Consider the following 27,797-nt stretch of genomic DNA (forward strand, 5'->3'; position numbering starts at 1 on the left):
TGCTTTCAACAGTTTAGATTTTTTCCTTAACGTCTCTTGGCACAGATGTGCAGGCTGGTAAATGGCATGAAATATATGTCTCCCAGATCTCTGCCTTTCAAGATCCTTTTTATTTTTATCACTCACCTTATGATGCCCAGCTGCCTTTGTAGAGCCGTGTGTCTGGAAGGATCTCAGGATGTGCTCATCTAACCTGCTTTAAAACCTCCAAAGACACAGATGCCGCAGGTTCACTGGGTGATTTTGCCTGGTGCTTCATTATTTTTGTCCTTAGAAAGCTGTTCCTAAATTTAATTCTGTGCTTGTCTTGCTCCAGAGACAGTAGCCTTTTACTTATTTGGAGACTTATGTTCTCTTTCAGTCTCTTTTTCCCTGGGACTGAACAGCTCTGCTTCTTTCAGTCTCTGTTCGTAGCTTTCTCAACTTGTGCTTGTTTTCCAATTCCCTCTTGGATTCCCTCAAAATGCGCTGTTTTTCCCAACATTTGAAATGGGGCACAGTACAGAGCCGCCAGCTCCCTCAATCACTTTTTCCTTCTCCCCAAGGACCTGATAAATCACTTCTCTGCCTCCTGGGAAGCCCCAGGTCAAAGCTGCAGCTCTTCTTCCTTCCAAAGGACATTGCAGGCTCCCATGTTTCACGCTGCAAAGGTTACCTCTTAGGAAGCTGAAGGTACCCAAATTTCCCTTGGTAATATCAAAAGATGTTTTCCCAGGCACCTGTAGTGCACTTTGATCTGTGCAGAATTTGCTAGTTAGCTTCATTTCAATGCTTGGAACCTGAGATTTTAGGGTAAATGGTACCTAGGGTCACACTTAACTGCTGAAAAACTGGGCAGGATGTCTCGGTTGGCAGCAAGGATGAGATCTGTTAGATTTTGTCCCTGTTTGTCTGCCATTTCCCTTAAAAACAGTGATAGCTTGGGCAGCGTTTGCCCTGATCCAGAAAAGCAACTGTCAGTTTGAAACCTAAGACAGGGTGGGAGTGGGTTTATGGATCACAGGTGTATATATAACCACAGGTGTATAAACCTTTCCATTTCAGCTCTAGTCACTTTGTGGTTTTACTATTCTAGGGTTTTGTTCTAATATAACCTGTTTGATATATTATTTTCTTCTAAATAATTTTATTTCAAGCCTTCTGGACTTCATTGGGGAACTTGGTTATGGAAAAGGTCTGGACCATGATTCTGCAAAGCTGTGGCCAGGTCAGGGTCCTGTCAATGGTGGTGCCCTTGTGCTTTTCTCCCATTTATGAAAGAGACGTGAGAGAAGAACCGTGGTGGTAGGAGGGACCAAGTACCATAGGAAATTCAAAACTACCTACCACGGGAGTTAAGGACTTAGCCCGTTCTTCCCTCTGACCTGCTGCACCTCTTCAGTAGCTTTTCTTCAAGTGGAAACATAAGGAAGTTATTTGGCTGCCTCTGATTTCACTGGAGTGTTCAGTAATTTGGATTTAATATTAGAATTCATCAGCAAGACTGATTGGTGTATCATGCAAAGTGGCAGGATTGGCAGAGAAGGAAATTTCCCACACAGTTTAAAAATGGTCCATGGATTTACCGGGTTTAGAGTTTGATAGCAGCTGGAAGAAGGATGCAGCAAGTCTTGTATGAAGAAAGAAACCAATATAGGAATTAAGAAGGTGAATCATGGCAGGGAGCAGGAACATGCACATTTTATGCATGTTATTCAGTATCTATGGTTTTGTTCTTAATGGTGTGTGGTTTTTAAAAGGAAGCTTTTTCTTAAATGCAAATAAGATACTAGATTACTAATGATAGGAGAGGCACTGGTAAGTGTGCTGGAAGCTAACCTGATAAATGCACTCAATAATGAGGATTCTACTGCAAAATGCTGAGCCCTGTGGCTACAATCCAGCAAAGTGCTGAAAGCAGTGGTAGCACTCATGGGCTTAAAGTTAAGCATTTTCCCAAAGCACTTTGATGAATCAGAGCTGGAGTCCTTATCACCTTGCTAGGAGTGAATTTATAATAAGAATCTTGTGAGTCAAGAGTATTTATTCTTAGGCTTCACAACTAAACCACTAATGGAATACAGGGAAATTACAGCTCTTCTGTGGTATGAAGGAATCTGGCTCTGGTCTTAACCACAAATTGTTCCACAGCTTTGAGAAAAACTTAGTATCTTGATTTCCAGAGGCCCTAGAAAAAACAAAACCAGATATTGCAATTCCCTGCACCCTATAGGAAGATATTTCTTCACCCCTCACTTCCCTGCTCCAGCAACCATTCATCTCAGGTATGCCTCAGACCTACTAGAGACAGCAGAGAACCCTTTTCCCTGAGCCCAGGCAAACCGTGATGCCTTAATGTCTCCCTCTCCCTTCCTGGGAGCTGAATAAATTACAGCCCAACAGAAACTGTCTGTGCAGACTCAGGGCTGATGCTGCTATAAGTACAAATGAATGTATCCTAGGCCTGGCAATAGGAAAGAAGTTTTCCAAACAGTGAATTATGTCCATGGCCAGTCTTGCTGGGCCAATTTTTAAAATTTATTTCTTTTTAAATAGTCTGTAGCTTTATGAAGGGGACTTTGCACCACAGTGTCTGTGACTCTGGCTTTGAAGTCCCTGCAAAATACAGGTGAGTGTTTGCAAGTATGCAGGTTTCAAAGGCAAAAAATTACCTTGATTGATGTTACAGAGCACCGTGCCCTTTGTAGCCTTCGTTGTATAGACAGTCCTTAAAATACTCACACACCAATGTTCCTGATAAGGCATTGAATGTGTGTGTTGAGTGAACAAACTGAAGGTAATACTTCCCGTCCCTCGAGATGAGTGTGCTCAGTCTTGTACGGTTGTTTGTGATAAGTCTTCTCAGAAATCACAAAAGAAATTAAAATAGCAGCGTACAGAGGATTTATTGACAGCTGAAATGCCAGGACATTTCTTATTTCCCTACATCCCAACAGTGGGCATTTCCAGTGGTGACCATGTTAGTTAGCTCATGCTGTCTGGAGATAAAAATACTGCTAATGCCATTATTCTCATTTACAACTTCTACGATTGGGGGGTGTGTGGGGTGTGTTCCTGTCACCGGCAATTTTCTCTTGTGATACCTAGTCATGTTTTCCTAAATCCCTGTGCCTGCAAGTCAGCTTCCGTTATTTAAGAGTACACGTCTCGCATACATGACTGTCAGGAGCCAAAAGCATATCTGTACAACTCTGTAAGCAGAAGGCAAATGGCAAGAATACAATTTATTTTTTGAAATCATGCGCATTTAAGAGTCTTCCCCAAGATTATTTGTTGTTTGGAGATGGCGGTGATCTGTGCTAGATTCCATTAAATATTCTGGATCTGTTGTACATGGGGTGGTGCGCATATGAGGAATGACCAAGTCACCTTGCTCCAAACGCTCTATAGTTTAGTGGCCAGATTCTGTGATGTCTTTCGGCTCTGCTAATAATCCTGTCGCAACTGCAACGTATGATAGCTGTGTCACGGTGCAGCTTCGTTACGCTAAATTTTTTAGAAGTTATTTGCTTTTTTTGTGGCAAAAGCAGTGATTTTTGGAAACATTTGTGCAGTCAGCAACAGGGTATACAGTAATACTGCTCTCTTGCTGTTTGTTCTTTTAATACCATTTTATAGGAGTAGCTAAATATCATGGAGCATTCATCAAAAGATTTGTGGCAAGAAGCAGTAGGTCCTTATGGGTGGATCAGTTAATGTTAGCTGGTCACTGTGAAACAGAAGATACTTGGCTTCCCTTGGTTTTTCTCTGCTGTTTCTCTCCTTGCAAACTCCTCCAGGAGATGCTCAGAGGAAAGGTGGCCTTCAATTAGGTGAATTTAGTGTGCATGCACCCCTCCTTCCCCCAGGTTGTGCTAGCACAGTGAAATTACAGCAAGAGCAGGGTATTGGGACACAGTAAATCTTGAAGCCTAAGACCACACTGGTGCACTGCAGTCCCAGTCTCAACCAGGCATATCTCCTGAGCTGTTACACAGATCAGAAGAAAGAGATTAACTGTTATCCCTGTGCTGATGCAAATTGCATGCAGATTACTTCTGTTATCTCTCTAATGTGAGTATGAATTGAAGTTTTCTTCCTGTTTTGTATCTTCCAGCCATGAGCACTTCTGTGTAGTGGGGCTGCTGGTAATTAAAAGCATTGGGTTAGTAGTGTCCACAAATACACAGCATCTGTTCTGCTCTCTTTGCCATTAGCAAAGGTACTTTTCTGGTATCTTAGGTCCAAGATTTAGAAGTCTAGAGAAATTATCTGAGGAAGGCTTTGTCAAAGTAAGAACGGGCTCTCCAAGAGAATTAGGCAGCAATTTGGGTTTCACCTTGAATGAACCCAATGCTGTGTCCGGCTAGGAGGCAGCAAGGTCTGGGAGCACCTTGACTCTGTGACCAGCTTGGGCTTCAAGTCATGTCATGCTGCTGAGCTCAAGAGGCTGTGCTTAATCTTTTAAGGACTGGGGTGGGAACCACCTGAAAGATCACTCCTTTTCATATGAGATAAATCTGGTTGCTTGGGACTCATGTTACAAAAATGGGGCCCTGCCTTCTGTCCGGGCCACTGAGTATTTGAATTGGGTTCCTCTCTCTTGTGTGACCTCTTTCATTTGAAGGCACACATCAAGGCATCTCAGGTTTCAGAGGCATTCAAAATGGAGTTGGGTAATAAAGACTGTAAATTGGTCTAAGACCTGGCATTTACCTCAGGCGTTCATCTTGGGAGGTGGAAAATGTGAAGAAACACTGTATATTCGTTGCCAAGGAAATGTGAATATTGTGTTGTCGTTTTGATATTTGATGTGTGAAAAGGACCAGCATGAAGTCCCCATCTACTCAAGAGATACCTTGAAAAATAATTCGAAAGAAGATTATCCCCATATATGAACCATGTTTTAGGATTGGGCTCGTATTTGGTAAGGTGTTTAGATTTAATTCTGGGGCTAAAATTTACCCCCTTGCACTATTTAGGGCCTGTTCGTCATTGAAATCCCATGTATGATCTCAGATAGAATTGAAAGGCATTTAATGCTACATAGTCTAAGGACCTTTTATTCCCTGGACTCAATTTTCAGAAGCACTTACAAGCACCTGCAAATTGAGGTCTAACCTGTTTGGCTAACTAGGCAAGCATGGTTTGCAACTACTTGTCCTCAAGGGACAAAGAGTTTTGAAACCCATTATCAGACAAACTGGGGTACACTCTGGGATATTAAAAATTGCAGTAGAAAAGTCAAATTATGACTTAAATGCTAAGTTCTGACCCAGGCATAATATCCACAGTAAAAGTACTCTTAGGGGAGCCATTAGGTGTGGAGCTTTTCTAAAAGTATATAGTTTCTATACAGAAGTGCAAAGAGGTAATACAGTGAAGATGTGGGCTTTTTCCTACTCAGAATAGTGTTTCTGTTTTAACTAATGTATGTATCTTGTTTAAAATTAATCTACTGTTTGAAGCCACCTGCAATTTCACATGCCTTTAGCGTGACTCAGTGAATAATGCAGGTCTTGCTCTAAACTCTGAAGTCACCAAAGGCCTGAGAAAAAAATTCGATAATGTCATTAATTAGAAACTGAGTGAAAAATTGCAGTATACCAGGCTTTTGAAGTGGAACCAGAATTACTTGTCTTGTGGTTACTCTTCTGATACAGGTTTCATTTTCTTCAATTAAATCTGGCTTTATGAGTGCATTAATGATAGCATAACTATTTGGTTATACGATGACAGGTGAAGGTATTGATTTAATCACAAGCATGAATTTGACTTTTAAATATTCTGGCATAAATTCAGACTGAAAAAGAAACATGGCATCACATGGAGGGAGAAACCCCAAGGTATATTGTAAGGTCTTAAGTGTTAGATCCCGAACACTTGCACATTACAGGAATGTAATCACAGTAAAATAAATTGCAAATGCATGAAAAACAAATGAAAATCCATGGCATAGATGTCTATAAAAGGTGATGTCTGTATCTATAGACATCTGTGTCATAGATGTCTATAATGGCAGCCAGGGCACAGATGGTAGCAGCAGGATCCTCCTTTTTGATGTCATAGTTGTCTTTGGAGAGGGACCTGAAGTCCTGATACCTGGAGAGCCAAAGGAAGGAGAGGTGCCAGTCTGCCCGTGTAAACCAGCTTCTCTTCCTGGGCTACTCTGGGTTGCTCCAAGTGAGGATCTCTCCTGGCAGAAGTTAAAGCTGGATTGAAGGTCCTGGGCTTGGTTTTTGCACCAAGGGTGAAGGGAGCTAGTTTTGTTTGGTTTGGCTTGGTTTGTTTTTTTGATCAGAAGTAGAAAACTTCATTGGCTGTGGGGCTAAGGGTGAGGTGGGGAGCCATTAACTGTTGTTTCTGCCAGAGTGAAAAATACCAAGGCAAAAGTAATTGGGCTGGAGAGAGCATTAGATAGACCATGAGATGTAGAAACTGGATTATTTGTTTTATCTTGGTGGAGTGGTCATTCACCTGATAACATTAGTTTCATTTAAAATATAATTAACATTTTATTCCACTAAGCATCATTGTATGCTAGATGTTAGTGGGACACAGCACAGTATGTTGTAAATACGGGGTTTGGTGCCCAGATGGCTAATTCAGTGCTAATGTCATTATCAAATGTTGCAGAGGAAGAATGTCCTAAAAGGTCTATTCCTCATGAAATCATCTCCTGTAGTTATTCAGATGTGACTAATAATGCATCTTCTGCAGAAACTTTAATTTATTTATTTGGTATGTCCCCTTATTCTTCTTAAGAAATGTTAGGAATAGAACCAAAAAAAAGTAGAATCATTTTTCTGTGCTTTTATTTGTTTTCTGATTAATTTTAGTCTCAGGAAAGCAAAAATGTACATTAGCAATTTCACACCTTGTTACATCTTCTGTTTGCTTTCATCACACGCATGGCTGTTTTCATGAATGGCAAACATAAACATAAATGATGTAATATCCCTCTTTGATTTTGAGTGTCTTGCTGAGAAATTAATGCATATGTGCAGATTACTTGTAAAGAAACATGAGAACAATTCACAATGTACATGCACTGTTTGTAGTGTTAAGACATGGATCTGAACAAGACTTCTGCCTGTTTACATATGAAACATGGGAGATTACAACTTTATGTAGCTTGTCTCTTACGGCATTTATTTTTTTACATGTTGTACTCCAAATGGAAGTGCTCCATGACTTGGCTTCGTTCTATTAAGAGGATGCTGCCCTTGCAGAAGCAGTGACCTCTGAAAAGCAAGTCTCAAGTAATCCTTTTATTTTCCTGAGATCATGTAGCACAGTATCCAGTTGCAGGCTTTTAAGGTGGAATGATTGCAGACTTTGTCTGCTTGCCTAGATTGGATTACGTTTTGTTTGACAAAGAAAACTCTAAAATACTTATACCTTCCTTCCTTCAGTTCAGAGCATTGTAATCTCTGTGCATTGAGGATGCAGAGTAGTTGCCGTATCATCCCAGCACCACTGGGATTTATTGAATTTACTTAATTGGCCTTTATCTCATGGTTACACTTTAACGCTTCTTTTGAAGGAGATTCAAAAAGGATACAGTTACTCCTTTTCTAATTTACTTTGAGAGTTGTGTTACTCATTTTCTTATCTTCCCTCCTTTTCCCGGTAGAGCAGGGCATTCTGCAGAGCCACAATTGAACATGTTAAGAGACGTGCACAGTGAGAGATTTAAGTCCATGAAGCTGTTAACTAGCCAGGCTTTTTACACACTGCTTTTTAAAGAGCATGCTCTGTTTCAGGCAAGTAGGAAGTTTGACCAGCACTTTTGGATGGCTGATGGTGCATTTTGTGTTGTAATCTGCTGATGCACGTGAAGGAGAGCTGAACCCTGAACCTCCCAGTGAAAGATTTTGCAGCAGAGTTCAGGAGTGCTTGCATTGTTCTCTTGTTTTTAAAGTACTTGTGAGCCTTGGTCCTATAAACACTTCAGGAAACCTCGTAAAGTGGATGAAAAGTCCCTTATTTGGTCAGGCGATCTTGACACTTAGAACTGCCTTCCTGAGAGGCATTTGATACCGGGGAAGGCTGAGGTGTCTCCCCTTGCTGCACTTCTCAAGTTTGCTTTTACTGATAGGAGTTTTAAAAGGCTTAATGCTCAGCTCTGACTTTCTCCATCCTGCCAGAACTCTGCTGCCAGCTCTGCAAGCCTGACATAGCTGTTGCAGGGATTTGGGTGCACTGGAGGACAGTCCCAGGGGGACATGGGTCTCTCTTTCTGAGTACTTTGGTGTCTCCATCTCCTATATATAGCATCCAAGTGGCTCATGATAAGAAATGATCAGTATCATCTATTTAACTATGGTTGCATAATCATCTGTTATTTGACACCACCACCCCACAGTGAGACTTGTTTTCTGATGCCTCTGAAAACCATGTAGCTCCCTTTGTGTTAGAAGGGAAGTTCATCTTATTTTAACGAAATTCACTACTTGCTATGTCTTCTCTGGGCTAACACATCTGACCATACACATGTCCACAGACCGCATATCTCACATGAACAACTCAACTTGCTGTGCACATGCATGCACAATACATATTTAGGCACCTGGATTAATTAATGGAAAGTCCTATACTGGATTAGCAGTTTGAGCCTACATTGTTATTTGCTTTCAGGTAGCCCAAAAAATTGTGGAGGACATCAGCCGAGGTTAAGGTGGCTTCTGCAGATGAAAAATTGTTGGTGATCACTGTGCAGCGCCTACATAAATAACATGATCATCATTCAAATTAAGATGGTTTTTACTTGCTCAGTGGACTAGTTGGAGTAGTTGTGAAGTAGATGCACAGCTAGAAAGCGAGTGTTGTCTGTGCAGCTTGATGCCAGCTCTCCAGCAGAAAACAATATGGAAATAGCCAACACCTTTCAGGATCCTTCAAGAGCCAGGTGGAGGAGAGATTAGTAAACAGGAATGAGAAAAACTGGGTCTGAAAAGAGACTGAGATGTGGGAGCTTGCTTTAAAAGAGAAGCTTGCTGCTAGCCTTCAGTCCAGGGATAATTGTCTGGAGCTCTTCCCTTACTCTTTTTGGCTGAAGATCAGACCTGGCAAAACTAATTTGTTTGTTGTCTTTATTTTACTTAATGGGTTTGGGTTTTTTAGTATTGTGAAAATTGGCTAGTCCTGCATATAGGAAAAGTCTTTTTTTTTTTTTTTTTTAATAGTTCCAAATACATTTTGGAAGATAAAATGTGGTCATTTTCTACTTCTCTTTGCATTCAATTCCCCATATGGCCACAAAGGTCTTTGCCGTGGGTCTCCCCAGTTCCCTGTAATCCTTGCTGAGAGCTGGCCTGTCCAAAGGGTGAGTCAAAGGCCCTCGGTCAGGCATGGGCTGGTTTTTCCTCTAGAGAAGTTGCTCTTGGCCCTATGAATTAGAGACTATGAATTTCTTCTGTCCCCTTTTCACTCAGTGTTGTTTCCTAATCTCTGGCATAAAATACCTGGGGTGTTTGAGTTGCATTGCCCATAGCAACTTTTGCTACGGAGCTGGTGGGGATGGTAACAACCACAACTTGAAAAGTCTCTGCAGATATCAAACTGAAAACAAAGGATCAAACCTGTTTCTGATGAACATATCTGCTGCAAAGGGCAGATAACCTTTCAGGGCTGCATCTTAAAATAATAAGCAGAGCTGGTATGGCTGCTTTCATGCTGCGGCTTCCCCAAGCACACTGCAAATTTCCAAACCGTGATTGCCATTAAAATCTTTACGGTTGCCATTTGCAAGGAATTAGCATCACTATGCGAGCTGTAACACCCCAGTGATATTTATGTAGAGCAATTGAATTATAAAGCTTGTAAAGGCCTGGCTGCCCTGTTCCTTGCTTCTGGAAGGAGGGGGCTGAAAGATGCCTAGGCTTTAACTACTGTACAAGCCAAAAAATAAATAGTTAAGGAGCCCATGTAATCTAAGGTCTTCTGAAAAATACATACCTTCAAAGCAGCTGAAAGAAAGCAATATGTAATCAATATGTAATTCTGATAACATAGCCCCCTGACACATTTGGAAAGGCAGGGTGTGGGGTTGATGTGTTTAAAAAGTGCTTGAAAAGACAAGGGTGATGTGTGTAAGCTGCTGATGGTAGTTCTTATGTTGTTACTTTGTTCAGGTGGGTGATGCTTGTCAGATCCTCAGCTGCTGAAAATCTGTGAGTCCAGCTGTTAAAAATGGGTAAATACCACCGAGGTGAAAACAGACCCCACTGATCTGCAGTAGCTGAGGATTGCCTTGCGTTTGAGGATGCACTGACAAATTAGACTTTGGCAGGGGCAGGCTGTCTTACTAACCGTGGGTTTTGTCTGTTCTGTTTTTCTTCTGTCTTGCAGCACCTTCTCCAGTCAGTAGTGTGAAAAAAGGGAAGATAACTAAAAATAGCATCTCCCTTTCCTGGCAGGAGCCAGATCGACCCAACGGCATCATCCTGGAATACGAAATCAAATATTTTGAAAAGGTGTGACAAACTGATTGCTGAGCATCCCAAGTACCTTCTCCTTACTGTCCTTTTCTTTTAGTTATAATTATTTGAGTCATGGAAGAGAATGGAGTGATTTTATGCATAAATCAATGTCAGATTGATTTTGCAGTAAATGAATAGGAAGACCTGAAATGAGGGTGTTGTTTTCCATTAGTGTGCCACTTCTCTTGAACAAATACATTAAATCTGCGTGTCAGATTCCTCTCTGGCCTTATCACATTAAGATAGAGCCTGCTCATTTGTTAAAAGTGGGAGGAGTTGGGGATCAAGTGTCCATCTCCTCCGGGAAACATCAGGCTATCCCTTGCCTTTGGCATTTCAATTTCTCACTTGATTTTTGCATCCACAGTGTAAGGAGAGGAGAAGGATTTTGCAGAGAGACTGCATGTGCTCTGACTTGAAGAAGGGCATCGTGGCTTAAAAAGTTACCTGGGTTTTCCAGCTCTTGGTCTAATGGAAAATGCTCTCTCTTCCTACAAAACTTGCCTCTCCTAGTCTTCATTTTAAATGGTGACTTGTTCTCTTCCTGCAAAATTAATGCAGTTTCAGTGAAAATGATAACAAATGCACTTTGTCTAAATAACATCTTTTGAGTGATGCAGCCTTAGATCTTTGGAAATCCTAGATTTCCAAAAATCAGATTTGCAAGATTTGACTGAACAGCAGTTTCTTGCCGTAGCTGGGATTGTAAGGTATTCTTTTTTCTTCTGAAACAGACAGGCTTTCTACATGAAAACAAGAGGGAAATAATGAAATTGAATCACAATTCACTTTTTGGGGGGAGTTGAATTTCTATTTTAAGGAAGATCTTCCATTAGTTCTGTTGATGACCCAGGTGAAAACACTCAACATGGACCAGGACTGGTCCTTAGTCCTCTCTTCTTTCTCTGACCATTGGAGGGACCTACTCAAGCAGCCCGTGCAAACAGGGGAAAGAATTTCAGAAATACTCTGCATCAGGATAAAATCAACATTATTTTTGCAGATGAGGGAGCTTGGGAAAGGGCACAAGATGAGTGAGTGGCTTAAATAGGCCTGGGGTTTTCAAAAAGATTAAAGCACAAAGCAAGAATCATGATATGCTATCACTAAAAATAATCCATTACTGATTCTTTTATTAACTTGTTTGAACAACTGTTGTGGCACATTGAATCCTTACTGTGAAGTGGCCTGGGAAGATTAGCCTTTAGGAACCTTGATAATGAACAAATAATTACAGAAAAAAAATCCATATATTCATTCATTTTACTTCAGTTTGTTTTCAAACAAGCTGGGGAAGGGTGGGCTTAAAATGTTGTATTTGTGGTCTGGAACTAGTTTCAAATAGCTTCAGTAAATTGGTCTTCAATGCAAGTCCTTTATGGGGAGGTAGCTACAAGCAGCCTGAGTTTATGCTGTCTTAATTTATTTCTTTCAGATTGATAGTGAAGCTTAGCGTTTTCTGTAGGAAATCTCAAGTGTTTAAACGGGCAGAAGTCAGCAGCGTATTGAAAACCTAATTGGGCTGACATGCAAGCAAAGATGTGACCTAATATTCACTTAATGCTTTTTAACCAGTCATTGAGTTAGATTTGGGATGTCGTCCTTAATCCTTTTTGTTTGTTGCTACTGTCATTTATATTATCTTATTTTCCAGCCCTTTATAAGGGTAAATTTGCAGCATTCATTTCGAGGGATGAGAATGATCTAGTTTAAATATTTTGGAAAACTTAGTTTTGTCAGATTACATTACTTTAAGAGAAATCACTCATTTAACAAGAAAAAAAAAGGCGCCCCTCTCTCTCTATATATATATATACACGCATTTCTCCAAGACAGTCTTAGGTACCTACAGGCTTTAATGAGAAGAATCTGTAATCCTACATTTGGAGATTCCCAGGGCCTTATCCAGGCATATTACTGTCTATGGAAAGTTGCCCATTAAATTAAAAAAAAAAAAAAAAAAAGAAAAATCAGTTCAGATGCTAAGAGCTATGCAGAAATCTTGGTGGGGAATTACTAAGAACTCCTATTTACGTCATAATAATTTGGATCTGAGAGGATATGGTGAATAAGAAGCAGTTTCCAAGTTTGTAGACCTTAATTTATGAGCTCTTGTCTAGATTGTGTTACAGTAAATAATTCTAAGAGTAATTACCAAGCATTTGAGTGAAATTTTAATCAAAGAACTGAAACTCTTTCACATTAGCAACTGATGTAAATGAAGATTTATTTCAGCAATTTTTCTTGAAGTTCATTGCTTCAGAAGAACAATGCAAAATTAGGTATTTTCCTGGAGTTCTGGTTTACTATTCCCTTCTCAAGTTCTAATTCGTGGTTCTAGAAATGCCAGCATAAAGTTGTACGATGTACAATGTATATTACTCTCTTTTAGACCTAATTACATTACTGGGTAGTCATTTTGGTATAAATTAAAATCCTTTCTAAGGTGATGGGATTTTTTTCTTCTTCCCCATGCCTTGCGATTGAACTCTACGATGAACCTTTCCATTACCCCACTCCATGTACATCCCCAGCAATGGAAAGCTGCTCCTACTGTAGATGCCAGTTTGTCCCTGTATTGTCATTTATATGTGGAAAGTCACTCTGCTCTGTTTCATACCTCCTAGAGTCATTGATTATAAAAGAGAAATCAAATCTCACATTTTGTACTGAAGAAAGGGCCTGGGGGGGGGTGTGTGTGAGGAAGGGATCCTCAAAAATGCATATTTTAGTCATTCTTTGTAACATTGCTGTGGGGGTTGCTAAGAGTCTGTCTTCTCTGAGAGCCACTATTTGTGTGTGTTAACTTTGTGTTTTGTTGGGGGGGGTTGGGAAAAGGACCAGGAGACGAGCTACACCATCATCAAATCCAAAGAGACGACGATTACTGCAGATGGCTTGAAACCAGGCTCAGCGTACGTCTTCCAGATCCGAGCCCGGACAGCTGCAGGCTACGGTGGCTTCAGCCGAAGATTTGAGTTTGAAACCAGTCCAGTGTGTAAGTCCTTTTAATTACTGTCAGCCCATGTCTCTGGAATAGTTGCCAGAAATAAGTCAGGCGATCAGCAACTTCGCAGAGAGCTGTTCCTTGTCCTGGCCTCATCCTTTGACTTTGGAAACATCAGCCATGTCATGACCATGCACTAGACAGGCTAACACACCTGTCCTTGCTTCCTCAACTCACATGGTGAGGTGGGAGGTGAAGTCAGGAGGTCTTCAGGCTCCAGAAATTCATAGCATTCCCTGCTTAGAAAAATACTGTATTTATGAGAGCTGATGCAAGAGAGGACAAGGGCTCTCCTCTCAGCAGGGATAGAGGGGGTGAGACCTGCTCCTCCACACCTCTTAATGGCTGTCTGCAGAGGATGCTGAGCTCTCTTAAATATCTGCATGTGGTGAAAAACCCCTGAAATGGTGCTTCTCTGCAAGGGGAAGAATTGAACCAGTGTCTTTTTGGTGTAAGTTCCTGTCAAGTTGAAAGATGGTTTCTGTTGGCTGCCAATGCCACAGCCTCGAGGAAAGGAATTTGACTTGTGATCAGAAATGGGAAAAATGTGCACTGCAGGCACAGGACCTTTGCTTAACCTGTTACAAATTTGTGGGTTTTGAAATATTTTTTTTTTTTTTTTAATGAATCTGATCATTCAGGTCTGGATTCTGGAGCAGATTCTGTAGCAGGGTGAACTCCCAAGGCACGCAGAGGCTGCTCTTTCCCCTGTGTTCAGGCATAGCTGTGGGGAAATTCTTTTTGTCCCGATTACCAGATTTTTGCAGAGGTGTCAAAGGTAATTTTCTCCCTCAGAAAATATGTCCTATCTATTTCAGTTTGTACAACTGTCATTTATTAATTTTTTATATCATTTGCATGGAAGATAAATTTTGTGGTGGAAACACACTTTCATTCCTGTGGGAAAGAGCCTATTTTCTGGATGCCTTCCTTGGAAACTTAAATTCATCAATACTCTGATTACTGCTACTCCATTTCAAATTCATCATCTTTGAGAAGAAGATGCCAAGTTGTTTTTTCAATGCATGCTACTTTTGAAGCCATAATAGATTTTAAAAGAATCATTATACATGTGCAGATGTAGCTGTGGAGCCAGTGATTGAACTAATACAGTGCAAATTACATCACGATGCAAACATTAATGCAATAAGAATGGTCTATTTAATGTATTTCTTATTGTATTAGCCATTAATCGTGCCCTATATGTAGCAACAAAATCATGTTATGCCAAAAATTATTCTATATTATACTAAGGAATTTTTCTTGCAGTTGGAAAGTTTCTAGTTTAGAGTCATTTGAGTAATAGTGTTCCAGACTATTAATAAATAATACATTAAGTATATGCACATTTGATCCAGTGCCGTAGGTACCTACTATCCTGGTCCAAAAATAATGGCACTTCCATAAAGACCGTCATGTAAGTAAGTACCTGTGTTAATCAGGATTTTTTTGAGGACATCACATTGTAATATCTTTAAACACTTTAAACCCATTAAGTCATTTTGTCACACCTGCACCTCAGTCTTTTTAGCATTTTAAAGGCAGAGGAGTAGGTACTTCTCTGATACTAAGGAGCTACCAGTGTAGTCAGAGGAATACCTATTGCATGGTCCCCAGTTTGGGAGCTGGGAACTGTTCTTCTGTTGAACTTGAGCTCTGGCTGAAGCAGGACTTAACCAGATGTTTAAATGCTTGGTAGAACTGAAATACAACATAAGCATCAGTATCTTGCAAAATGCAGCTCTGTTTGACATTTAAAACCTTTTAAAAAGCAATTTATTTTTTTTTCCAGGACCCTATATAAATTCACTATTAGTGCCAGGAGTGCGACCAGGCTCCCACTGCTTTCTTGCATGTCCCAGAGAATCTGAAAGCAAGCACAGATCGAAATCTCACTGCTACATTGGAGTTAAGATCTGAACCTCTTGTTAGAGACCAAGCAAATTATTTTGATTCAAGCACAAATGAAAACCTTTCATTGACTGTTGTGAGAATTAAAAACAGCCTCCAAAATAATTTGGACCAAACAGCAGGTTTTGTTTCCAGTTTGCAAGGTTTCTGTAAAGTTATTTTTAATACACTTGGAGGAAAAACAAAACAACAGCCTGAGAAATGCAGTGAAAGGAGAAGCCATAACTTGTTTTGGAATTTTCTTTTTCCAAATTTTGGGGTTTTTTTTTTTACATACTGCTGCCTGCATGTGCAATTCTGCAAAGCACCGTGATGCAGCCAGGGCTACATTTTTCAGCGGAAGGTTTTTATTTGGGTGGAAGCTGTTGCTGGGTATCCACTTGCTGCTGTCCTCCTTCCCAGATTCCATTGAGCTTGTCTAGCCATGATAAAACTAACCTTGCCAAAAGCTGTTTTTCAGCTGGATTGGTGAGCTAATCCAGCTGGTCAGCTGGATGAGAGTAGGAACACGTCACCAAGTTGAGGAAGGGTAATGCAAGTCTCCCTCATGGCTTTAAATGACAGCAAGGTCCCACCTTGGTGTATGAATTCAGGCTTTTTAGCTGCTATAGATCACAGCAGGATTCATCCCATTTCCCCATCCCTCGAGCTGTGCAAAAAACCACCAGTCATGGCTTAATGTTCTCCTTTAAATGTTTTACTTTTTAATTATTTTGTCAAGAAAGCAATAAAGCATCATCTTAAGGAGCCTCCATAAATTCGTGAGGCTAATAAAATCTCTGGATGATGGCACGGGTTTGGAGCAGTTAACATTAAATATTTAATGTATCGCGGCCAATCCTTCTGAAATCATTTACGTTGCCGTAGCAGGTCTGCACCACTCGCTGTTGAGCACCGGCGAGCTCCCGTATGAAGAGCTACTTGAAACTCATTGCAGATCAATGTTTAATGCCATACCTTGTCGTCTTTCTTTTCTTTTAACAATTAATATGGGACTATATTCAGTTATTTTATAGCCTCCATAAAGTTAATCCTGTGCTAAGGACCCCTTTTTACTTCAATCATTTAGTTAAAGGCTTCTTTAGCATGCAATCGATTCCTGCTGCTCCCCAGGGTGGATGAAGCTTCATCCGGGGCTGGCACGAGGGTAGGCACTATAATGAGGTTTTTCCCTGCACAGCAGCAACACGTAGGGAGCTGGTTTGGCAGGGAGGAGGCCAGATTTGTATTCTGGGGTGGTTAAATATATGCAGCTAAATAAGCTGGCAGTGGAGAGGGCAGGGTGTGGAAGCTTTGGTTTCTGCTTGGGGAGCCCTACATGCAAACCACTGGGGAGAGATGGGGTCCTTCCCCTGCAGTGCAAGGCAGGTAAACAAGATACAAATGGTGTTAGCATTTCCATTTTACAGGCTGCAGGAGCTTGCTCACCTGCTCTTGCTTACCCTGTGGCAAAACCCAGTTCTTGAACAGCTTTCCTGACCTTTCTGCTGGCATCTTTATCGCAGGACTCGTCTCCTGCCTTTTGGCAGGAGGGCTCTTTACAAGGCGTGGGCAGGGAGAGTTCTGCTTCCCTTGGCTGAGAAAAAGACCAACCAATGTATGTGTCATAGCAAATTCCTGTTTTACAGAGGGCACCTTCTGGCCATGTCACACACACAAGGATTTAGTTTTTAATTGTTTATAGCTTTGCAAAGTGCAGGTAGTGCTGTTTATCTCGGAGATCCTGCTTATGTCTCTTAACAATAACATTCCATAAATGTTCTCTCTGCAAATGGGAACCTGTTGGGTTTTCATCTTTTATCTCTGTGATTTCTAATGCAGCTAACCCAGGAAGACAAACTTGAGTTTGCAAACTCAAAGGCTGTGTTCTGCAACACTTTGGTTTCTGAATTCAGTGATGAGATGTGATTTTTGTTGGGTTTTTGGCTTGGTTTTGCATGTGTGTTTGGTTTCTTTCCACCCATTTCCTTTCCAAACTAGAAACAGACAGCAAACGGGGAAAACACAAACTGTAAAAGAAGAAACAAGCTGGTAAGACTTGAAACCTTGTTGGCAGCCTCACTAGAAAGATTCATGTGAGTGCTGACTGTCATTTTAACCTTAATCTCCATTTTCTGTTTCTCATCTCAGCAGTAGCTGCGTCCAGCGACCAGAGCCAGATTCCTATAATTGTTGTGTCTGTAACAGTGGGAGTCATTCTGCTGGCTGTTGTTATCGGTTTCCTTCTCAGTGGAAGGTAAGAGAAGAAGCTGTGTATTTATACTTTTCCAACTTCTGTAATAACTTTTATCTGACCAGCTGATTAGCGCGATTTAGGCGAAAGCAGCATGTGAACAAAGCTGTCGAGTGGTAGCACTGTAAAACAGCACAAGGGTGGGCTGATTGATCTGTTTGGACAGGCAGGAATGGCAAAGGCTCACTGACAGATGTAGTTCACTTCCCAATGATTTTCATCTCTGTATAGACTAGCCCTGATTATTCGACTTGATTCTCACAGGAGTGTTTTCACATTCCTTTAAAAATAAGCGAAACATGTTATTACAGGTAAAATATCCCAAAGCCCATATGTTTGCACTCAGAGCTTGCAATGGGCTTTGCTCACAGAGAAAACTTGACTTCAGGAAAACACTTGCAAAGAAAAAGAGAAGGAACCCAGCCGAATGGCCAGACACCCCAAGTTTCGGTCAGGTCTGGATTTCATACTTTGTGTAGGATGGTAATGTGTTCCCCACACACTCATAAATTATACAGAGAGTTCCCCCCGTGGAGGGAGACACTCAGCTTCAAACCATCAAGCGATCCCATTGACTGCTCATGTGCTTAAACATAGGCAAGTGATGAAAGCCTGGGCTATACCGTCTTTGACAACTCTAATGGAAGTTGATGGAACTTGTTGGTGAACAAGGGATTGTGGTATTGGGGGAAAATCTGGCTTGTATCAGCATCAGTTTGTACTGCAGCACTAAATTTGTGTAGCAGCCAGCACACAAGGCACTTTTTTTATATACTACACGTGTATTAATACATTTTTCTAATGGTAGTAGTCAAACCGTGCAACATCTTTCATGCAAAGCAATATGAGGTGCATCTATTGATAAGGCTGAATTTGGTTTCAGTTCAAAGTAAACATTTATGCTTCTAAGGTACCCATCAGCCCACTGCTGCTTTCATGATACAGGTCTGTCTTAAGCTCAGGTCTAGCAACGAGGCTGTAAATTACAGGATATTGTAAGTGTTAAGAGCAGTTATAAGATACTCAGAGAGGAACTGCTCTGATACTGAACATATTGGCTGAGGGTCTTATTTCCCAGAGGATGTAGGGTATCAGTCTGCGAATGCAGCGTGGTGAAATCCAGCCAGGCTGAGCAGCTCTGTCCCCAGGCATAAGGCATCCATGGAAGGACACAGTTATTTCCTGTCTTAAAAGGTAAGTGTGCTGCCAGACTGCTCTCCACTCAAGGACAGAGACTGACAGTTTCTTCCAGCTCAGCTGTTTGAGGTCCTGTCATCTGCTTTGAGTGACTTGTTGGGCTTAAAAATGGGAAGGTAAATGCTTCTGCCTGCATGAGAAGCATTCAGCCGTGTGGGGGGTGAATGGCTACAGGCCATTCACACCAGGGGCTACTACATGTAGCCAAAAAGACTTTGCTCTGAACACTGTAGGCAGGAGTTCAAGTCTCTCCTTAAAGGCTGGAGGTTTTGAGTCAGATCCCTCGTCAAACAGAGCAGGGGGATGTGGACCTTGGTCTCTCCCAGCCTGGATGTGTGCCTGTATTGATGCAAACAGGAGGGTGCACGTGTGGCCGTAGGGAAGCTACGGATGTAGCCTGACAGCTCTGCAAGGAGGAGTCTGGGGGCGTGAATCACATGTGGAGGGACATATATCCCTCTGTGGCCATAAGGAATCACAACTGTGTGGTAACCAGCAGCTCTTGGTCTTCCCAGTCACTGGCAAGTGCTTGGGACCCCTGTGGAGAGGGCATGCCCTTGCAGGTCTCCTTTTTGCCACTACCCTCTCTGATCTAAGCAAGCAGTTGCAAAGCCTGCACCATTTGTCAGCAATTCTTGTTAATTATGTCCTTCAGTCCTTTGCTTCCAGGATGTGCTTCCTTTTGGCTCTTTGTCTCTTAGCATGTTTATAAAAGCCCTTGTCTCCTTTAGCTAGAATTTTATCGCTGCCTCTGCTGCTGCCTTAATCCTCCTACCTTGTACTCACACCTCTCTCCTCAGGGTAGCTTCAGGTTCCTGGGAGCTTCTCCACAGTGCCACACTGGACGTATGGGGAGGGGCAGGCACAGGGGACTGAGCTCTTGGTCCATTTTTATCTTTTCAACCCTTCCCCTAAATTGGAAAGAACCCAGTCCTTCAGCTGGAGTTGGTGGAGAAACCTCCAGCACCAGGTTTTGCTCCATCATTAGAGAATTGGCTTCAAAACCTCCACCACCAGGGTTTGGTCCATCGTTAAAGAATTGGCTTCAAAACCACAGAACTTCTCAGCCACTTCGAGTTCCCCTGAATTTTAAAGCCCATGTAAGTGTGTTGAGTGACTCATGAGAACAGAAAAATAAACTCCAGAAGCCCAGAAAGCTGACAGCCAATTTGAGATTAAAGCAAAACAAAAGGAATTGCTCCTGTTTGGAAGAAGCAGAGATGCCACTGAAATGTGTCACTCACGCTGCTTTGCCTTGGATATGATTTCGAGACAATTCGTGGAGTGACTCTCCTGCTGTGACACTGCAGGGATGATAAACACATTCCAGGTTGTGGGATAATCACTTTCAGAAGTTGTTAACCTGTTTCTGGAAGACGCTTTCCTGTATGTTTGGAGTGGTTATGTTGTTCTGGTGCCTAGTTCCAGGGGATGAAATTTCCTTTCCTAATTCTTTCCCGTACTTGCTTTTAGAAAAACAGACATTTTAAATTCCAGGAGTTGCGCCAGCTGGAATCACCACTGCTTTTCACACCGAGCAAGCTGTGCAAAGCCCAGGACCTGTCTTTTCTGCTAATGTAGGAGAGCAGATACTGCCCAGTAACAAAGCTGAGGAGAAAGCTCCTCTTGCTCTGCAGCACTAAGGATGTAGCCTTGCCAGCTCCTGCAAACAGACTCCTCATTGCTGTCTCCGTGCTGCTCCCAGGCTTCCTGGGAGGCCCTGGACACCTCAGAATTAGGATATTCCTCCCTAGGATGCTGTATGGCATCTGTCTGTGCATATTCTCTCAAGTGCTGGGCTGAAAGCAAACAGGGGCTTGAGAGCAGTCCTGCAGTGAGAAGGGGATGTCCTCCTACTCTTGGCAGCTTGGAAAGTAGTTTCCCAGCCATAGAACTCAGGAGTTTGCTGGGCTCTGCAGGCTTTTTATTTTCCACTAGGTCCCCAGAGGCAGAAGTTTCTACACCTCTTCTCCTTTTTTTGCTTTCAAGTATCTGCAGTTTTCTCGCGTCTTTTGAACAAATGTAAGCAAAAGCTTGGCATTTCCTGTTGGCAGCTTGGCGCTAAACCAAAGTTCAGCTGAACCGTAGTCACGGTGGCATTTCTACGTGCCAGAGTCCCTCTGTGGAAACGCGCCTTGTGTCTGAAGCTGGAGGTTCCTGGGAATTTGAAACTAAATGCACTTTGCCCTAAACAATTAAGCTGCATTTCAGAGCTGATTTATTTGCAGATGCTCCAGAAAACTCTTCCTGTAAATAATGTGTCCTCTGACCAAGGTCATAAATAGCAAGCAAAATAGCTGATCACTTTTTAAAGTTATCCCACTCTTTGCATCAGGGACATATTAATAATATAACGATCAGGATTACAAATCAAAGAGATTCACTAAATCAGACTGTAGTTGTCTCAGCAAAAAAAGAGGAGGGGATTGAAAATCTATTATTAAACCAGCTACAAGCATTGAATTAAAGAATATGGAGTTGTTATTATCTTTGTTTTGTTAGGATTACGTGTTCTTGAAAGCACAATGCATTTTACAGATAGAGCAAGGCTGTAAATTTTGCTTTCCTAGCAATGCTTGAATTAGATGCCACTTGGTATTGTTGTTCCTGATTGAAGTATATATTAATCTAAAATCATTACAGACTTTTGTTTTACAGTCTGTGTTGGACAGTGCCAGGCACAAAGATCTTCGTGCTCTGTCTTGCAAGGAGCAATAAGGTGCTGCAGTTGTGGCATCAGCCCCTTTCCTCCTACAAATGGAGGTTAGAAGCCAGGTTTGCATCGGCCTGGGAAGGAGACCCGCTGATCCAGAGCAGTTCCCCCTCTTTTGTCCTTCAAACCAACTGTTGTTTGCAAAACTGACGGGATCTTAGGGTGAGTGTTAAGAGACTGATGGTCCCTCTGTTCCCCCAAGCATTTGAGCTTTGTAGTGCTAAACAAAGGCATGGGCTTTTACAGAGTAAAACGGCAATGCTATTAGGTCTATGCTGTGCATGTTGCAAAAGCTGCCCAAAATAACCAAGTGTACTGTGCATCTGCATTTATAGCCAGCTACCCATTATGGATGACCTTTGCATCTCGGGTGATCTTCCAAAGAAGGGGAAGGAGCTTTTTATAGAACTTAAAAAAAATACAGATTTGAAGCATCAAAAAACTGCCCCTCGCCCTGTGTTGAGCAAATATAGAAAGTCTCTTTCTGGCGAGGAACTAGCATTCAAGAGACAAAGCAAAGACAAATCTTGCCACCTGGGTATTGGCAATTAGAGGCTTCTGCACCAGAGTATCCATCCTTGACCTGAGCTGATTCAGACTTTTAAATATCAGCCCCTGCGGTGGCAGAGGGCTACTTTCTGGACACAAATATGTGCATCTTGTTAAAAAGTGACTTTCAGGGAGTAGAGAGGGTGAAAGGATTGTGGTGTATATCCTAGGTCCTGAGCCAGCATTTACAACCTTCCATGATGTGAAAGGTCAAAATGGATGTGGATGACTTTTTTTCTGCAGCCCCCGCCCCCCCATCCTATTTTCCAAGATGTGTCAGGGCTTAAAATAGTTTGCTTTTTCAATATTTCCGTAGGAAATGGGAGAAGGTTTGTAGATAACATTTTTCATAGAGAGAATTTTTCCAGCATGAGTCACAATTTTTGTTAGTTGTTACTTTTTAAAGGACTTTTATCTCTACATTCTTTCCTGCTCTTCCTTCTTCCTACAGGACATTGTCTCCCATGATTTGTAGCCACTTTTATGATGCTGCCTACTGCCAAATATTCCCCACGATTCACCTGACAAGAGGAAGGATTTTGTTGGAGAAGCTGTTGCTCTGCCAAGTCAAAATTCCTATCCACCAAGAGCAGGCAGGGTCTGGTCCTGCTTCTGTTTGGGTCAAGGTTTTTACTACCTTTGTCATGTTAATGGCCTCTTTGCTGTTTGGTGGTACATTTTCCCAGAGAGGCACATTAGCAGCATCAGTATATAGGATCCCTCTCAAAAAAAAAAAAAAAAAAAAAAATTAGTCCGGTGAAAAAAAAGGGCTCCTGTCCATCCCTTCTGCACAGGGTGATGCCTTCCCAGGGCCAGTGTGGAAATCTGCGGCCCATAGTCCCTATCGCTAGCATCCTGCCTAGATCAGCTTGGCAAATTTGGCTGCTGCAACACCTTTTTTCTTTTTTATTCTCAACACTTTTTGGCTTAGGACTTCTATGCAAACACACTGGGCTCTGTAAGCCAGTCTGAGCTGAGGCAGTTTCGAGGAGGGTTTAGGGACCTAGGCTAATCTGCCTTCAGATGACTTTGGCCCAGACAGGAGGTGAAAGTTGACCAAATCTGTAATTAAGCTCCAAGCCCATGAGGCATTGCCCTTGAAAGCATAATTTCCGAGATACTCTGGTAGCAGCCAGGGGAATGGGGCAGGAGGACCATGATGAACAGATAAGCGATTCATGTAAGCTTTGTCTGAACAGGTGAAACGGAAATGTGGGGCAGTGCAGCAGTCAGTGATGAAAGCTCCTTGCCTTCATTCAGATGATGCATTTGATGGCATCGTGCATCCACTTTGAGAAGGGAACTGGGCTGCCCTTCAAGCTGAAAATGGAGCCTGACTTCAGTGGTAGCAGCTCCAGGCTCCTGCTGAGCACTGGTGAAAGCCCCATGTGTTCGTACTGTTTTAAAGTGAGGTTTTACAGTGTCTTCTCTTGGCTGTAGAACAGATAGAGGATGAAGAAGAAAATCAGACTGTTACCCTCTGCACTTTTGAATATGTGGATGTTTCACCTTGCTTTGAATGCTAGAAGTAGGAAGCATGACCTTTCCTGGAGGCACACCATGTTGCGACACCTGGCCTCTTACCTAGAAAAAAGATTATCTGTACTTTCTTACAGCTTAGACATAACAAAGTGTAAGGCCAGAGGTCTTTCCAAGTGCAGTTCCTTTCCCTGGAAGTGTTGCTCTCCTTCCCCATAGTGATTGCATAAGTATCATCTGCCTGGGCTTCTGCATTCTCGGTTATTCTGGAGCAGCACAGAGATGTGCTTTAACGTGTGAACTAGGTATGGCTCATCAGGAAGAGGAGGTGTGACTCCTTAAACATTCTTGTAGTTGTGGGCAAAGTAGGAATATATTCCTAGCAGCTCACAGTGTGTAATGCTGCTCCTCTGATGTTTGAAGCAAGCACATTAACTCACAAGGTGCTAGGTGTAGTGCCGCCTCCTGATGGGGACATACAGGAAGCAATCATTGCCATCGCTCAAGGCTGTGTGAAGGATTAGAAAAATCTTCACAGGCACCCTCAAGTATTTCAGTCTCTAATTGCAAGACTCTGAAGAACATCCCATTAGAGCAGCTTATTAAAAGCAACAAACGAGGCTTTCATTTATCATGACTCCAAGTCTTCAACTTATAACTCTTAAAAACCGCAGCTCTATACAGCAGAGCCTCTCTGAGATCTATCTAGCCACTAGAAATGTAGTTTAATTCCAAATGCTCTCTGGGTCATCTGCAGACTTGTGGTAAATTAATTACATTGATTGCAGGCACAGTTGTTGGGGCCTATCATAGATATACATTTCATTAACAAAGCATGTAGCCCAGGGTTTGAAACAATGCCAAGGGTGTTGGTAAGTCCTCCTAGCATAGGTTTATTAAAGTTTGCTCTCTGGATAGCTGGGTTTGCAAACCACACAGGCATTGCAGGGTCACCTTTGCTAGAACTGGAGGACTGTCAGCTTTGTGTGCCTGAGATAACCGAAAGTGGTAGAGTTGGTCTAGCCAAGAAGCGAGGCAGTGCCAACAGGCCATGTAAGTGCAGGAGGTGCCGCTGCAGCTCCAGGCTCCTCTACGTTGCCTCTGCCCATCTGCAGCCCTTTCCTTGAAGCCAGGGCTCAAAGCAGAAGTCACACCTTGTTTCAAGCCAGCTTGGCTTTTGGAGACCTCAGTGCCTTGTTCTTTCCCAGCAAAGGGGATTTAACGCTGCAGGTGTTTTCTCAATAACCTTCACTGTTATGTGGACATGTCATTTGTTAACCTGCAGCAGATCGGAGGGCTCCTAACCTCCCGCTGGAGCCAGGGGCAGCCTCCACAAGCTGCTCTTGTTGTCTTCTGGTTGATTCAGTGAGGCTGGAGGAGACTTTGCAGATAATTTTGATGTATGCAGTGCTCAGTTCAACTCTGACTGCTCCCCGATACAGGTCAGCTTGCTGGCTAAAGATCTTAAAACCCCAGAGAGTTCCAGGCGTATTTCATTGAGCGGCGATCTCTTATCCTGCCACAGCATTTGATCTCATCTGGAACGCATTTGCTTTCAGCAACTCAGTTGCTAGACTGAGAAAGCCCTGCGTGGAGTGAGGAGATGAGGAAATTCTGCCCCTCCTAGAAGCCACCAGCACCCATATGTGGTGGCCATGAGGGCATGATGGGTTTGCTGGAGTTTAACATCCAGTTTTATCTGCCTCAAGATTTTTATAATCTGAAGTTTATCTGACAAATCAAGCCATCCTTTTAACACAAGCGGTAATAAATCTTCCTTTGTAATAAATCTTCCTTTGTCCTAACTGTTCAGGCCTAGTAGTCCATTCACTTACCTATCCAAGTGCTCCTGGGACTGGAAAGTGAATTTTGTTGTCTGCTGAATCAGTTTAGTTTGTTTCTAAGAGGTTTAGATTTCCCCTAATGTTACACCTCAGAGTATTTTGATCGTAAATGCACAGTGTTATGTAATGGGTGTGCAGCAGTAAGTCTGCATTGAGGCCTATTTCCCTTGTACTTGAGCGTTTTGGTTTTTTCCTCCCCGTAAAGGGAACAAGTGAGATCTGAAGCGTTCTGCATTCAGTGCAGGGAACTGATTTAGTCTCAGAGCAGCCCAGTTGCTGATGAGGTGCTCAAAGAGTTTTCTTTGTTTAAGTAAACAGCGAGCTCTTTCCATTTTAAAGAAGTGGTTGCTTTGTAGATTAATTGAACTGTTGTTTCAAAAACCTTGACTTTGCATGCTGAAGGGTGTAGGAAGGTCTGGTGACAGCAACTGTTACAAAATGCCCAGGGTGGGGGGAAAGGGCCTCCTAGCTAAAATGTAAGCTAAGTCTTCACAGCCATAGTGATCTTCTGAAGACGTAGCAGTTCCCTGCACTCAAATCCTCAAAGTTAAACCAAGAAGACAACAAAATTGTCTCAAAATATATAATGCTTGGATTCCCTTCGTGCACATTTGGGTTTTGGACCTCTGGTGCTAACTTGTACCAATGTAAAGGTTTAGTGAAGGCTGAGCTGCTCCTGTATTAGTATGACTGCACAAGCTGGAGCATTATGAAAATACAAAATACTGTCAATTATAGTAAAAAAATATTGGCATCGTTGTTTAGAAAATGTTAGCAAGTTGTTTTGCTGTTGCAAAAGGAGCTTAGAGAGACATTCTTCACCAGTTCTAATTTAAGTAAGCACATAATCCAATATATAATTCTGTAAATCATTGCATGCCTGAAGTTATTTTGCATCATAATTTAAGGTGGTGCAGTTGCAGAATATTAATTTGTCTAAATAGGCTATTTTAATGTGTTTAGGCACTGTAAGTTATACTTTATAAAAATCTGGTGGGCATGATTTTTTTTCAAGAACAATGTGTTATGATGATTTGAGGAGAAATGATGAGTGAGATCTTCAGCTGACTTTAACCAGAGTATGTCTGCACCATTGGGCATCTGCTCGTATGTTGTACTGAAGTTTTTAATGTTGTTTCTTCTGCAATATGTTCTTTTTCAGGATGAATTACCTTAATAGATTTGGTAACAAAAATTATCCATGCAAGTTTTCTGAGAAGGATAAAGGGCAATTATTGAGGTGCAGCCAGCCTTGGGTTACGGACTGATGCTAGGCAAACCCATGCTCTGGTTAGTCTAGAGTAATGGCTTGGCAGCCTTCAAAAGCAAGCTGTGGACACGTGCAGTACCTTTCGACTCACCATATTTTGAGTTTATTTAGGCTGAATGCTCTCACACGACTCATAAGGTCCTGCTTCTGCAAATACGTAATGCGCACTGACGCAAGGAGACCCAGAAAGGGTTGTGTTGGTTGAGTACATGCATAAGGGTCTGAAAAAGCAGAGCTGGAATTCATCCAGTGCTTTGTTTTTTTAAAGGAAATTGTAACTCTACCACACACACACTTGTGGAAAAAGTCACTTTGCCTGCTCCAAGGCAGGTGCTTAAGTTTAAGCACATGGGTGGCCCCATTAATCCTAATGGTGGTACTCAAGTACGGGAAACACATGGTTAATTGTTTTGCAGGACCAGGATCTATACCTCGCCCCCAGGCACTTTTCCCCAACAGTAGCACATGCCATGAAATTCTTGCAGCTCAGGGTGTTAAGGTCCAAATAATAACTGAAATAAGAAGAAAGAAGTGCATATAAAAATGTTGAGAATGTTTTTGCACCATGGCAGGGCGGTGGGATTATTCCTTATCCTGGGCCTTTTTGTTTGCTTTTCAGTTGCTGCGATCATGGCTGTGGGTGGGCTTCTTCTCTGCGTGCTGTTGCCTATCCGAGCCTAACATGGTCAGTGTTCCCACCCGTGCTGGCTCCTACTTCGTGTCCTCCCTTCATGTTTTCTGTGCACAGTCTGCCTTTCCCTCCCTTTCTTGTATTGGCCTGAAAATCACTTTCTCATCTGATCTCTGCACCCAGCTTGTCTATCTCAACAACTGAAAATCATGTGACCCGAAGCAGAGTGTGTCTCCAGCAAGAGCAGGGGTCCCAGGGGGGAAAAAACCCTCATATGTTATGCTGTGGTCAATCCAGACACCGCACCAGCAATGTCATATGTCATAATAAAACATCACATGTGCTGGACTCTTCATCAAATTCTGCTTCTTGTCACCAAAAGGGGCGAGGGGAGGTAATTTGTCCCCAGAAATGAGGCAGGGGGTGGCAAGAGTGGAAAGGTATTTAGTGGCATATAATGTGCATGTCAGTGAAATGGACTGTATGTCATCAACATACAT

General features: G+C 42.2%; 1 protein-coding gene across 13 annotated transcripts in view; it reads left to right on the top strand.

Moving 5' to 3' along the window:
* Nucleotides 1-27,797, top strand: part of EPHA5 (EPH receptor A5) — a 209,388-nt gene that overhangs the window by 134,251 nt on the left and 47,340 nt on the right. For 8 of the 13 annotated variants that reach the window (XM_074823321.1, XM_074823328.1, XM_074823330.1 and 5 more), the window contains 3 exons: nt 10,333-10,457; nt 13,302-13,461; nt 17,512-17,617. In XM_074823321.1, coding sequence (XP_074679422.1) covers nt 10,333-10,457; nt 13,302-13,461; nt 17,512-17,617 — 391 coding nt within the window. Of the gene's footprint in view, nt 1-10,332; nt 10,458-13,301; nt 13,462-17,511; nt 17,618-27,285; nt 27,352-27,797 lie in introns of all 13 variants that reach the window. The other 5 variants (XM_074823322.1, XM_074823324.1, XM_074823329.1 and 2 more) reach the window with 2 other exon arrangements.

Source organism: Strix aluco, chromosome 4 (assembly GCF_031877795.1).
Source record: "Strix aluco isolate bStrAlu1 chromosome 4, bStrAlu1.hap1, whole genome shotgun sequence".
Lineage (NCBI taxonomy): Eukaryota > Metazoa > Chordata > Aves > Strigiformes > Strigidae > Strix > Strix aluco.